This window comes from Saccoglossus kowalevskii, chromosome 19 (assembly GCF_978046115.1).
Source record: "Saccoglossus kowalevskii chromosome 19, keSacKowa6.1, whole genome shotgun sequence".
Taxonomy (NCBI): Eukaryota; Metazoa; Hemichordata; class Enteropneusta; family Harrimaniidae; genus Saccoglossus; species Saccoglossus kowalevskii.
This window is the reverse complement of record NC_140659.1, coordinates 25,335,143-25,347,793: the sequence shown is the minus strand read 5'-3', so window position 1 is coordinate 25,347,793 and position 12,651 is coordinate 25,335,143. Positions and strand designations below refer to the sequence as shown.

Genomic DNA, 12,651 nt, shown 5'->3' with positions numbered 1-12,651 from the left:
CAGACTCGCTGTGTGCCTCCTTTCCGACACATACGTTAATATGCCATCCTATACAGATAGAAAGTGTTTTATGAAGGCAAGAAGGAAACTGAAGAAAACGCGTCAATCGTGCAGTGGCACGGGGAGTGATAAGTTTGACATTGACACGACAGATTTTTCACCAGCAAAGCGTGGAAAAAGAAAAAAATCCAAAGCAAAGGAAACAATAGACGTTGGTGAGTAACCAGCCGAACGTACCACAGACACCAGTGATAATAGTCACTCAAGAAAAGGCATAAAAAGAACGAACGCAAGTCGGAGACTGTCTCCTCTGTCAATGAACAGGTGATTACAGAAGAAAGCCGTTTGAAGGACTGCGGGGGCAAACTAGGGGGCAAACCAGGAGGCAAGCGTAAATCGAAGACAAACCGTAAAGTGGTTGAATCGCCAGCTGCCGACGAAGCAGATGCCGAAGAAACGGGAGTTAATCACGCTGAAATACAACGTGCCGTCGAAGATGTGATACAATTTTTGCAAGACAATGTTTGCGATTCGGAACCGTCGACATCCGCCACAACTGCCAATGCAGAAAAGCAGGGGCCTGAACATATCGACTAAGCGAGTACGCAACAAAACATCGATGTCACCACAGAAATGGTACAAGAAAATGTATGCGATACAGAACAATCAACACTTGCGAGTTTCCCAGAAAAACAAACTATTAAAAAACGTGTTGTGTATGCACACGCATCGCCAATGGACACGCGTGATGATGAACTTGTATTGGACGAAAAAACGGGTCAGCTACGACACAAAATACCAGATGACTTCATAGTTGCAACCGACGACGATACAGATTCAGAAATCGATGAAGATCGTGCTGAGAATGACGATTTTTTAGAGCAACGTTACCCACCTGTACTCGATAGCGACATTGAAATTGAATCCGACACAGAAATTGGTGCTACATTCGATTATGTTGCCTCCGGCACTGGTGAATGGAGAATGGCCACGGAGGAAGACGGCGATATATTTACTATTCCAGTTTTTGAACCCGAACCTGGACCAACTTTTGAACTGCCTTCATATGCTCGCGAGGTGGAATATTTCTACAAATATATCCCACCAGAACTGATAGAACTGGCTTCCATCGAGACTAATAAATACGGCAAATATCATCAAAAATGCATTGCAAAAAAATTAAATGCCTGCTGGCGTAATACAAATTTCAGTGAAATGCAAGCATTCTTTGGTGTGATGATATGTATGGGTGTTGATCACAAATCAGCAATCGACAATTATTGGTCGAGTGACCCCTTTCTGCAGAATATGGGAATTGCGTCAGTAATGACTCGGGCCAGATTTCAAATGCTAATGCGTTATTTTCATTTAGCTGATCCAGTAAATGACCCACGGCAGGATCCTGACATTGAACGTCGCCGTCAACGATCAGAGGCCGACCCGTTGTATAAAATCAACCCGTGGCTGAAACCCGTACTCGAAAATTGTCGGCGATACTACCAGATGGGACAGGAAATTTCGATTGATGAGGGTATGATTAGATTCAAGGGACGGTCCAAGTTTAAGCAGAGATTGCCCCACAAACCCGACCGTGATGGCTTCAAAATATGGCAGGTGTGCGATTCGACAACGTCTTACATTGCAAACTTTGAACCATATTTGGGGGTGAAATATAAAACTACAATTGAGGGTAGAAAGAAAGAAACTGGGACAATCAAGAAGACAACACACCGATTGCTACAGCCCTTCACAGAAAAAAACCATATTCTTTTCTGTGATTCGCTTTTTACGTCAGTTAACACGGCCCTTGAATTACAAGACAAGAAAGTGTACATGGTCGGTAGTTTTAGCAGACGAAATCGGAAAACCATGCCGCGCAATTAATTCCTGAAGGGAAAAGCAAGAAGCTGAAATTGAAAATTGGTGAAATGAAAGCAGCAACTAGACCGGGCGACACTATCAATATTACTGCATACCAGGATGACAGCGCGCAAATATTGATTTTAAATACAGTCTATCCCCCACTGGCTACGTCGGCAGAAGCAGTAGATGACGAGAGACACGTGCCTGTATCGTTACAATGTTACAGACATCACATAGATGGTGTGGATCGTTCTAACTGAAGGCGAAAATACTATCACACGGGCAGAAAAAACAATCGTTGGTGGATTTACATGGCCTGTTACCTCATAGATGTTGCATTGGTCAATGCTTATGAATGTTTCAAGGCATTGAATCGCACGACTAAAGTAACGCACAAATTCTTCAATATCTGCACAGGTAAACAACTGATTGGTGGACACTCGAGTCGAATTCAAAAATCCATAAGAGAAGTTGGCTCTCTTCCAAGTAACACATCATTTATTCGTAGTGAAAACATGGATTCGCACGAAATATGCAGACTATCCGGGCGTCAAAAAACGTGTAGGCAGTGCAGCAAGGACGGGAGAAAAACAGCGAGTGGCCGATTATCAGAAACATCGAAAGGATGCCCAATTTGTCAAGTTCACCTTCACGCGGGCGAATGTTTTGCTGCTTTTCATCACAACATGGCACTGAGGGGGAAACGCACCATGGGAACACAAACACGAAGTACGGAAGAGCAGCCCTCGACATCAGGCAGACGCATGGGAGCAGCCCGCCGGGGTGGACGACTAAGAAAGGCGTACAACAAATAAATTTGGAACTTATTACAGCGTCACGAACTGTACAATAGTTTGAGTTGGTGAAAATACGTTATCGTTAATTTAGTTTCATGCTCAGTCGGTATTTATACGTTTTAATGTCAGGATAGTTCATCGGGTCTAGTCGGTGGAAATACGTTTCTGCGTGAGTATATATACACGCCAAGTCCCTGCAGTTACGCTCTCGCTAGTTCGTTTTATTTCAAGTCGTTAAATATACGTTGAAATATTTAGTTGGTTAATGTGGTCATGTCGGTGAATATACGTTGCTGTGTGAAGGTAACCCCGATCAAGTCGTTGCAGTTACGTTCTCGTTCGTTTCAGTCTCAGTTTGAGTCGTTAAATATACGTTGTAAGTGTGGACTTACTCATACGGTCAAGTCGGTTAATATACGTTAGAGCTTGAATATAACATCAGTTAAGTCACGGAAAGTACGTTGTAATATGTTACACATGTACTTCAAGTCGTTGAATATACGTTGCAATTTGAAATGTACGCTAACGGGTCGAGTATGTCAAACACGTTTTCCCCCGTACATGTCCCAAATATCCCCATACTCGCGCGTTTTTTTTCTTCTTACTTCGAACTTGCATTCATGTAGTGACCGTGTACTTGCTTGTAATGTGTTTTCAATTAAGCAATATTTATTTCAATGTTTAACACGTGTTTATTGAGACTGTACAAAGGGCAAAACATCGTTACTTAACGACAGTAAAAAATGTGTATTGAAATAAAATGGTGATTTTTTTTATACGAGAAATTGTTGTCCATGGTGGTAATGAAGTGTGTATGCAAACAGATTGCAAAAAATGTGAAAACTGTGGTCGATACAGTCTGTTAACTATGGCCTATTTTTGCAAAAATGTCTGGCAGGATAGCATGCACAGATGCTGGCTACTGGAGTGCATTGAATCATGACCGTTTTTCAACGACTTAACCTGATAGCGTGAAACTCCCCTGACCGGAAAAGGGTGATAAGTAGTTCGCTAATTTGCCAATTGGTATTTACTGTTGTCACATTATTAGCATTATTATTATGGTGACATTACAAATAGGAGAATTCGTGCTTGGGTGTGAAAAGGGGTCGTCAAGTACAATACTCACATGGGTGGGTATTTATTATTTATTTCCCCACTGATCAGCCAAATTTCATGAATCGCTAGCAATGTCTGTTAAATTTCCATGTCAAATGCATGTATTATTTATAGTATGTAACCATGAGGTGAACTTTTAAGCAAGTGTTTTAGAATTGCTGTTGCTGGTCGCTGTGCTTTAGACCCTTTAGCGTGTAATTTTACTGAAAGATATTTCCTGATGGAAATTGAAGGACATAAATCTGAAAAGCCTAAATGTGATACTAAGAATAATCATCAAATCAGATAAGTTTGTAAACAATGTAAAGTTCCTGTGTGTGTTATTCCATGTTTTGAAAAGTATCACACTCTGCTCAACTACAAGGTGACCTTCAACTAAAGTCAAATATAATGAAATAATTATTCATAATTGTATGTTCGGATGCACTTGTGGAACGCCGGTCGAAGAGCCGGTGAAAATAGCTAAATTCGAGAAAACAACATAAACTCAACTTTGAAGTAATCCTGAACAACCAAATTGATAAATGTTGCATGTGCAAGGGCAATCTTTTTACACTATTCAGGAGTCTGAACTATTCCAAAGTACCATTTTCTGATAGTTTTCGGTCTTTGTTTTCACCGCGATAGTTGCCAGGCAGTGAAAATGGACGCATGTATGCCCTGAGAATAGGTCATATTTTGTCAGAAATGAGTGGAAATTGGAAAAAATATATGATTTATATGTAATCTGTGTAATCTAATTTTGTAATAGCCCAGATTCTTATCAGCACTCAAAACTGGGTTGGACAAGTTATTTTGTATTTCAAGGTATGATTTTTGGCAGCTAAAAAAAGTATGTGCATGTTTTGTTACCTCCTTGTGTTTAGTATATTGCAGGCTGATCAGCTGGTTCTTGGCGTTTCGAAGCTTGGACGATTAAATTTAATGATACATGTTGGCATTACATGACCAAACTTTGAATTTTATTATTTTGAGCGAGGATATCGGGACATAGTTGTTCCGCCTCACAGGCGTCCATGTATCTACTTCAGCAATCACCCACAATAATAGATTGTCAAGCCCCTGTGTATTCTGATTACACCGGTAAATGATATATTGTAAGTCAAAATTCAAATTACACTTAATTTTCCCGCCCATGCATTGGACGTTTAATTTCAAATTAGACTCTCGATAAACTATTAATCCGCCGATGATTATTGAAAAACGTCACCCGAATTACTTCTGCGAAAGTTTATGTTCAAAAATGCATCATCCGATCACATAAGGAAAGAGACCAGTTGGGCGTTCTTGTCTGGTCATCAAGGCGCCATCATTCATATATTGAATTGCATTTTTGATACACTTTTGATGTTCACGGAGCCTCGGTATTTGTTAATGACCACAACGGAGTCAACAAATTCGACAGACTTAAAATCATTGATAAGGTTCAGCTAAAAGCATTCAGAATGCCCGTCCGAGTGAAATATTCAAGTAAAAGCAAAATGGAATTTAAATGACGGCTGGTGCAGATGGACGAGGGGCGCTCGTCACATAAACAGATCACCGTCACACCACGCCTCCCCATTGACCGGCTACCAAACCTTTCATTCTAGTTTTAATTAGTCTCATAACTTACCGGGTTATGATTTTCCTTGCTTACAAATCATATATAATATACCAGCTGTTTCCGATCAAGGAATTGTGACGAATTAGCCAGAAAATACTACCACATTCCAACTTCAAATTTCCATGCGTATACCGCTAATAATGTTCGGATATATTCGGATTTCGGACAACTTTCAGCTTACCGATAAAATCCTAATATGGTATATGGATACATCAATTATTGTATTAGGGATGTAAGGTTTACAAATCGCGAGGACCTGGAAACCCCTTATACATGACTCAACTAAAGAGAAATATTTTACTCGTACTACTGCATGAGAACAACTGTATATATATATATAAAGATACGTGTAAAATAAATAAATTATAAAACATAACGTCGGCAATTTCAACAGGGAAGCATGTCTGTACATGTCCCTATCTGTCACGGTGATTCACCCCTACGTCACAACTGAACTACTTATTCGACAAGATGAGCCAATCACAGAAAATATTTAAATTTTCAGATTGAGTTCCCGCCATTTTGATTTCATTGGCGCGAGTTTCCAGCTTAAAGTGTAAATATCTGCGCAATAGAGTCGATATACTTGAACCATCCGTAATAATCCTCTTTTAAGCTGCTAATATTCACGATCATCTAGTCTCGGTTATATATTTGAGTTACTTCTTCTCTAGTTCCGCTGTATATTTTGTTGTATCGTCACTATATAACAATGTTTGAGGCAAAATTGGTTCAGGGCTCACTTCTGAAGAAGGTCCTAGAAGCGGTAAAAGATTTGCTAACCGAAGCTAACTGGGACTGTTCAGCGACCGGTGAGTTTCACAATTTCCTAGTCAGATTCCAACCCTTTGTAATCGGTTAATCATGTAATCAGTAATTATGCGATATTTGTAAATCGAAGTGTTGTTTTGGTTTGGTTTGGTTTTGATACATTTGAAGGATTAGTGACGCACTACATTCCTGCTGACCTTGCTAAAACTGCGATCGTTCTTTTACGAAGCTGAATTTTTGTCTCATTTTGTCTTTTTGTGCTGTTCGGAATCGTTCAGTAAACAGAACGTCTCGCTAGAGGTTTGTCTATATCGTCAGCCCATCCACTGCAAGAGAAACCCGGTGACTAGTAAGGATTATCGGCAATCGACCAAAACCTTTCTTTCCGGTTTAGTTTTGTCATCCTGTCACCGAATCAACTTCTTTCCGAAAAAAAAAATATTTCCATGAGTTATAAAAAAAATATCTGTTCAAAAATGCCCATAAACTGATTTCAATGCTGAATTTCATAGATTTGACAGCTCTGTTCGTCCCAAATATCTCTGCATTGAATTTCCCCGCCAAATCTATGCAAGGGCAAAGGTCACCCAACAGCTGATTCTATTGTGAGCTGATCTAAGTAAAAACTGTTAACAGCTGCAGATGCCTCATTAAAACATGTAAACAATGCTTTGTACTTTTGTTTTCTTTTGATCAATACAAAGCTCAATTCATTGGTTATTGACCTCAACTGACCTGATCTTAAGTCTAAAACAATGAAGCTGGTGCCTTGTCTCAAAATAAAATGGCAATACATAGCATGCAGATTTCTTGACTGTATGAAGTCTGCCTCAATTTCAGTCCAGCCTGACAATAATTATTTAATAATTATAAGCATATAAATTTAAATATAATTATAGTTAAAATATATTTGGTCACTACTTGAGGGTTGAAATTTAAATTACCTGTGTATCAACACTGTATTTTTATACTGTGCTACCTCAAATGATTTTGTTATTTTGGTAGGAAGGGGGTAAATAAATAATACTGATCAATTTGAATTTCTGTCTCAAGTTTGGCTAGAATGGTTTTATCCATGATCTACTAATATTTGTCTAGAGCAATGTTTTAGTACTAGTCATGCTGCATTGATGTAGAATAAAGATGTGTAGCAGTCTCCGGAAAATACGATCACTGGTGATAACTTTGTTTTTACTTCTCACAGGTATGTCCCTACAGGCCATGGACAGCAGCCATGTCAGTTTAGTGTCATTATTGCTCAAAAGTGATGGATATGAAAATTACAGATGTGACAGGAACATTACCCTGGGCATCAACCTTGGCAGGTATGTAGTTACGTTTGGGAATCCATTGCCCACAAGTGTGTGTGTGTGTATATGTATGTATGCGTGTGTGCATCATAAAGCGTCAGCAGCCATTTTCAAACCAATACTTGATGAAATATAGGGTTAGAATTATAGATGTCTGAAGGGGCAATGCTACTCTCACGTATTGCCTCCCGTGTATGGGAATAATATAATTAATATTAGTACTTTTGAAGGGAGCTTCACCAAGGTGTAAGCTAACCTATGGAAGGTAAAAAAAAATGTGGTTCTCGTAAACTACCCTACCCTAAATAATTTATTGTAGACCCTCTACTGTTTTTTGCCAAACATAAAAAAAGAAAATAGTGTGATATTACGCAAGATTTCAGTTTTCAATGAACCTTTACTATTACACAGAAGTTAGTGTAATAATCATTTGTGAACATCAATATACTAAAAGTTTAACTAGTCTGCTAGCTTAGAACAAAGAAAGTGTTTCACCAATTGTAAATTGTCTAGATTTATCTGCAACAGATAATATTTTACCAAAGTGTACGTTACAGTAGTATAATACAGTTTCCAAAGTTGATTATTTATATACAGTTTGTTTAAAATTTCATTACTTAGCATCAGATCATGCAATTAATTTGTGAAGACATTAGTTTATAGCAGTAAACAAACACTAAAAGAGATCAACATGTTTATAACTGACATTAAAATAATTTTTCATGGACTTTGTTCAGACTGAATTTCCTTGGGATTCACAACAAACCACAGCAAAGTAAAGCAAGGCAGTTTTAGATTTGAAAACATTATTTGCCTGCACTTGTTGTCCATGTTTCATTTGACATGATGTACCATTTTCTACGATTATGTAAATTATTTTTAGAAAAATATTGTAATTGTGACAAATGCTATTCTCTTCAGTTTGTGAAGATAACTGTCGAATAGAAACAATGTAGTGCAGTATAACAGATGAATGAAGCTAGATACTTGTGTTGACAAAAATATTCATCAAAATTAGATAATTGAAGATATCACAATATGAAAAAATCTGAGAGGTCCACATGTAGTACCTATATATGTAATATCAAAGCAATTGGACTTGCTGTTTTTAACAAGAAGTTAAAAATATCACTTTTTACCAAAAAAGACAATATTCATTAAAATTAGAGAATTGAAGATATCACGAATTCTAAGAGGTCTACCCAAGGTACATGTACACCAAGTATCAAAGCATTCAAGCTTGTAGTTTTCAAGAAGTCGAAAAAGTAAAAAGTTGATACGGATGACGACGGACAATCATTCGTATGATAAGCTCCCCTCGACAAAGTTGACAGCGGAGCTAAAAAATGAAAGAATAATTAAACTTCATGTCTAGGCTTCTTTGAACAATGTATTTTGCTAGGTCTTAAGAGAATTTAATTTTGTGCCTACTCTGTGTACTTTCAGTATGTCAAAGATTCTGAAGTGTGCTGGAAATGAGGATGCAATCACTATTAAAGCACCAGATACAAATGCTGATACTGTAACATTCCTATTTGAGTCTCCAAACCAAGAAAAAGTATCAGACTATGAGCTGAAGTTGATGGACATTGACTCTGAACATCTTGGCATTCCAGTAAGTGTGCGCTGGATTTCCTCTATTAGAAGTGCTGACATGGCTTGATTTGCATGAATTAGAAGTAAACATTTCATTTATGTTACTAAATACTTGTGAAATGAAAAAATGTTAAACTATCTGAAGTGTATCGGTACAGATTGCTTTAATTCAAGTCTTTATCCTGCTTTATGTAAATTGGCTCCACTCGTATACTGCCCTCAACATTATGTTTGGAGTGTATAAAAGTGTACGTGAAAAATGTGGATATATTTTCATTGCAATTTGTGCAACTATTAATGCTTCACATATGAACTTAATTTAGTCTTGATCGTAAAATTAGAGTAGCAGGTAGAATAAGTAACATAACTGGCTGGTGTTGTATTGTTTTTCACATCTGCAATGATTAACCTTTTCACCACCAGTTTCCACTTTTCATCACAAATCAACAAAATAGTCCTGTTTAGTCTACACTTTCGTTTCGAAAAATGGGACAAAAAAAGCCAAATGTTTTTAGTGAAAATTGACTTAAATTATGTTTGTTGGCTCCAAAATTGTGGTTCTTTTGCAGAAATATTGAATATTAGAAAAAGGTGCCAAACAATTTGGGCGAGAGAAAGTCTGGTGATGAAATAGTTAACCCTTTGATTATCATTGTTTGACTTTTGACAGCAGCAAGAAAATGAGTGTGTAGTCTGCTTTTCCCCACATGTAATGTTGATAAGAATTGACAAACCTTTTGATAAGAGGCAAAATCTGTAACTGTCTGTATGATCCAAAATAAAAATTTAGTGAAAATATTTGTCCTGAATTTCAGACAGGGAAAATTATCTGGCAATCAAAGGTTTAACATGAACAAGACTGATTCAGTTTTTCCACTCCCTTGCTACAAATGTAGTGGTTTGCAGAGGTAAAATCACAGTAGCATAGTTGGAAATTACTGGAATCAAGTCATACTTTGAATTTCAAAATGACTAATGTAAAATATAAAATGTACTTTTCTTTCAGGAAACTGACTACAGTGCTGTAGTGACCATGCCATCTCATGAATTCCAAAGAATTTGTCGTGATCTTAGTCAAATTGGAGAGTCGGTGATAATATCATGCAACAAGGAAGGTGTTCAGTTCTCTGCTAGCGGAGACTTGGGAACCGGAAATATTACACTAAGACAGAATACCAGTGTGGACAAAGAAGAGGAACATGTAAGACTTATTTCCAATCTGTACCAGTGTGCTCTCTAAGCTACTTTGATGTATCGCAAATACAGATGCAACTAATTATGCTAATTCCCTGGCATAAAATGAAATTCACATTTTATGAACAAAACAAGTGTAAAAGAAAATTCAAGGCCACATAGAATCTTTATTGATCCTTGATGACCTTTTCTAAGTAACCAATAAGCTGACCTAACTTTATTTTTGGGAATTTCAATTTGACTTTGTATCCCTACAAAATCAATCTTTGTTAGAGGACAGACTGATATATACTATCGCAATAATATTCAAGCCAGAATTGGGCATCTGTACGCAACGCAGGAAAGGTTTTATCTAAACCAATTAGAAAATCTAGCCTCCTACGCTTCATCAAGGTCTTAGAAAGCTTTAACCCAGTAATATTGGGAAGGTGTAGCTACAATTGGATATCAAACCCCAGTGAACACAAAAAAAAAAGATATAATACAGTTGATGTACTTGTAACCATTTCCACTCCAGCAATTCTCTCATTTTATTTTCTACCATTTCAGGTATCAATCACACTGACAGAAAAAGTACAGTTAACATTTGCATTGCGTTATTTGAACTTCTTCACAAAGGCGTCTCCATTATCACCACAAGTTACATTATCAATGTCTGCAGAAGTACCTCTAGGTAAATGGTTCTTTTAGTGACTTCCCACGATCTTCAAACCATGTGTATTTATATCAATATAGTAAGGGGTGCTGAATAAACTGAAGGGAAACTCCCTATTGAATCTCTACTACAAAATTTATTACTTAAATTGCCAGTATTTATAACTTCGCCTTCAATCAATTCAAAAGTAAAAGCACTATATTTAACAATGGTGCTCAAATTTGAAATTGAAATGTAATTGTGATCAAATGTGCTGGAAAAGGATTTGTGATGCCTGTAAATTTCAATAATTTAACATTTCCACATTTCATGCAATACTTTTACTCAAAATTCATAAATCTGAGCAGTTTGCATTGCACAAGTGTGTATGCCGGGTGTCCAAAAGTGCTGAAGCCAAAACACTGCAAGGCAAGAGTGGTTAAGGCTGAGAAAAAAAAAATGTTTGTTTCCGCGCGCATCATTTTGAACTATGCACCTCGGACGTTTTTTCTTTCCAAAGCATTCCAAAATGCGCTTGTACTCGCACTTGTCTCAAATTTCCCCCATTTTAGCTCAGTATTTAAAAAAAAAAAAAAATTGCCTCGCCGCCTCATTTCAAAATTTACATGCAACGAGAAACAGAATTTTCCTGGCCTAACCTGATCAGTTTATTTTGTCACCCTGCTAAAACAGATCATCAGGTGGCTCTTATTAACTGTGGAGATACAGAGTTTATCTGTCATTGGTTAATTAACCCTTTAGCAAGTGAATTCAACTTCTCAATATATACACATTTTGCTGTCCTAGTTCATGACATGTGGCAAAATAAAACTGTACAAAGCAATTGTGGTTGCACTCGCATTGCAGCAAAAATTTTATAACTAATATTTTATTGGGGTAGGGTATGCAAGTATGATTAGAAATAAATAACAATGTATCTTCGCATCTTGTACGTATCTTAACCTGTTTTGCAGCTAATCTTTCTTCCTTTTTATTCACCCTGTACAGTTGTTGAATACAAGATTGCTGATATGGGATACATCAGATACTACCTTGCACCCAAATTGGAAGATGACAACGAATAAACTTGTGACTGTTTTATTATATTCTAATAACCTCAATAAATAGAACTTATTTATGCTTTAGAAACTTGTCAGTTTTACAGACTGTGTTTCATGCAGTGTTGAGAATCTTTTCGATTCATACTTGGCGATCAAGACTTCATTCCAGCCTGTATATACAAGTAGTTTGCTCGCAAGTTGCAGCTGCATCACTTCATTTGTCTTATTGGGAAAGTTTTACTACATTTAGTTGCAGTGTCTGAAGACACATGTGTGAAACTGACTTGTAAAATCAAGTACAGGCCCTACACTACTCGCATACGAGGTGGCTGTGTGCGATGAAGCCACAATACATAGTTCCTGTATATCCTTGTTGAAATGTAATTTTCTAATGGGTGGTAGGGTTAGACAGTTGTTTTCTATCATGTTTTTTAAACAAATTCAAACTTGATCAAGTCAATCAGTGTACAGTATCAAATCTTTGGAAATAAATCCTTTCATACAATCATACTGTCATTGATTTTAGTAGTTTGATGGTTTTGAGTAATTTGGCAAAATAAAATCTGGCATTTGTGAATCGTACTTGATGAAAAACGTTTCGTATTGATTTTTCTGAATCCATCATGCTGAATCCTTGTGGCAGGCAAATGTCTTGCAATTCCTGTAGTTCATTATACACTCATTAATGCCTAACAAAATG

At 37.2% G+C, this 12,651-nt stretch overlaps 1 protein-coding gene across 1 annotated transcript; it reads left to right on the top strand.

Annotated features, from left to right (window-relative positions):
* The first annotated feature begins 5,906 nt into the window (after positions 1-5,906).
* On the top strand, positions 5,907-12,459 carry LOC100374933 (DNA sliding clamp PCNA-like). Its single transcript, XM_085493837.1, has 6 exons — positions 5,907-6,197; positions 7,361-7,481; positions 8,913-9,081; positions 10,069-10,263; positions 10,806-10,929; positions 11,899-12,459. Exons 1-6 carry the CDS (start codon positions 6,098-6,100, stop codon positions 11,973-11,975), a joined length of 786 nt encoding a protein of 261 aa, XP_085349963.1. The 5' UTR covers positions 5,907-6,097; the 3' UTR covers positions 11,976-12,459.
* The last annotated feature ends 192 nt before the right edge of the window (positions 12,460-12,651 follow it).

What these genes read in the sequence shown, in the direction of transcription:
- LOC100374933 (XM_085493837.1), top strand. Translation starts at nt 6,098, where the DNA reads ATGTTTGAGGCAAAATTGGTTCAGGGCTCACTTCTGAAGAAGGTCCTA. An exon ending in CTGGGACTGTTCAGCGACCG is followed by an intron (nt 6,198 to 7,360) that starts GTGAGTTTCACA and finishes TACTTCTCACAG; the next exon opens with GTATGTCCCTACAGGCCATG. An exon ending in TGGACAAAGAAGAGGAACAT is followed by an intron (nt 10,264 to 10,805) that starts GTAAGACTTATT and finishes CTACCATTTCAG; the next exon opens with GTATCAATCACACTGACAGA.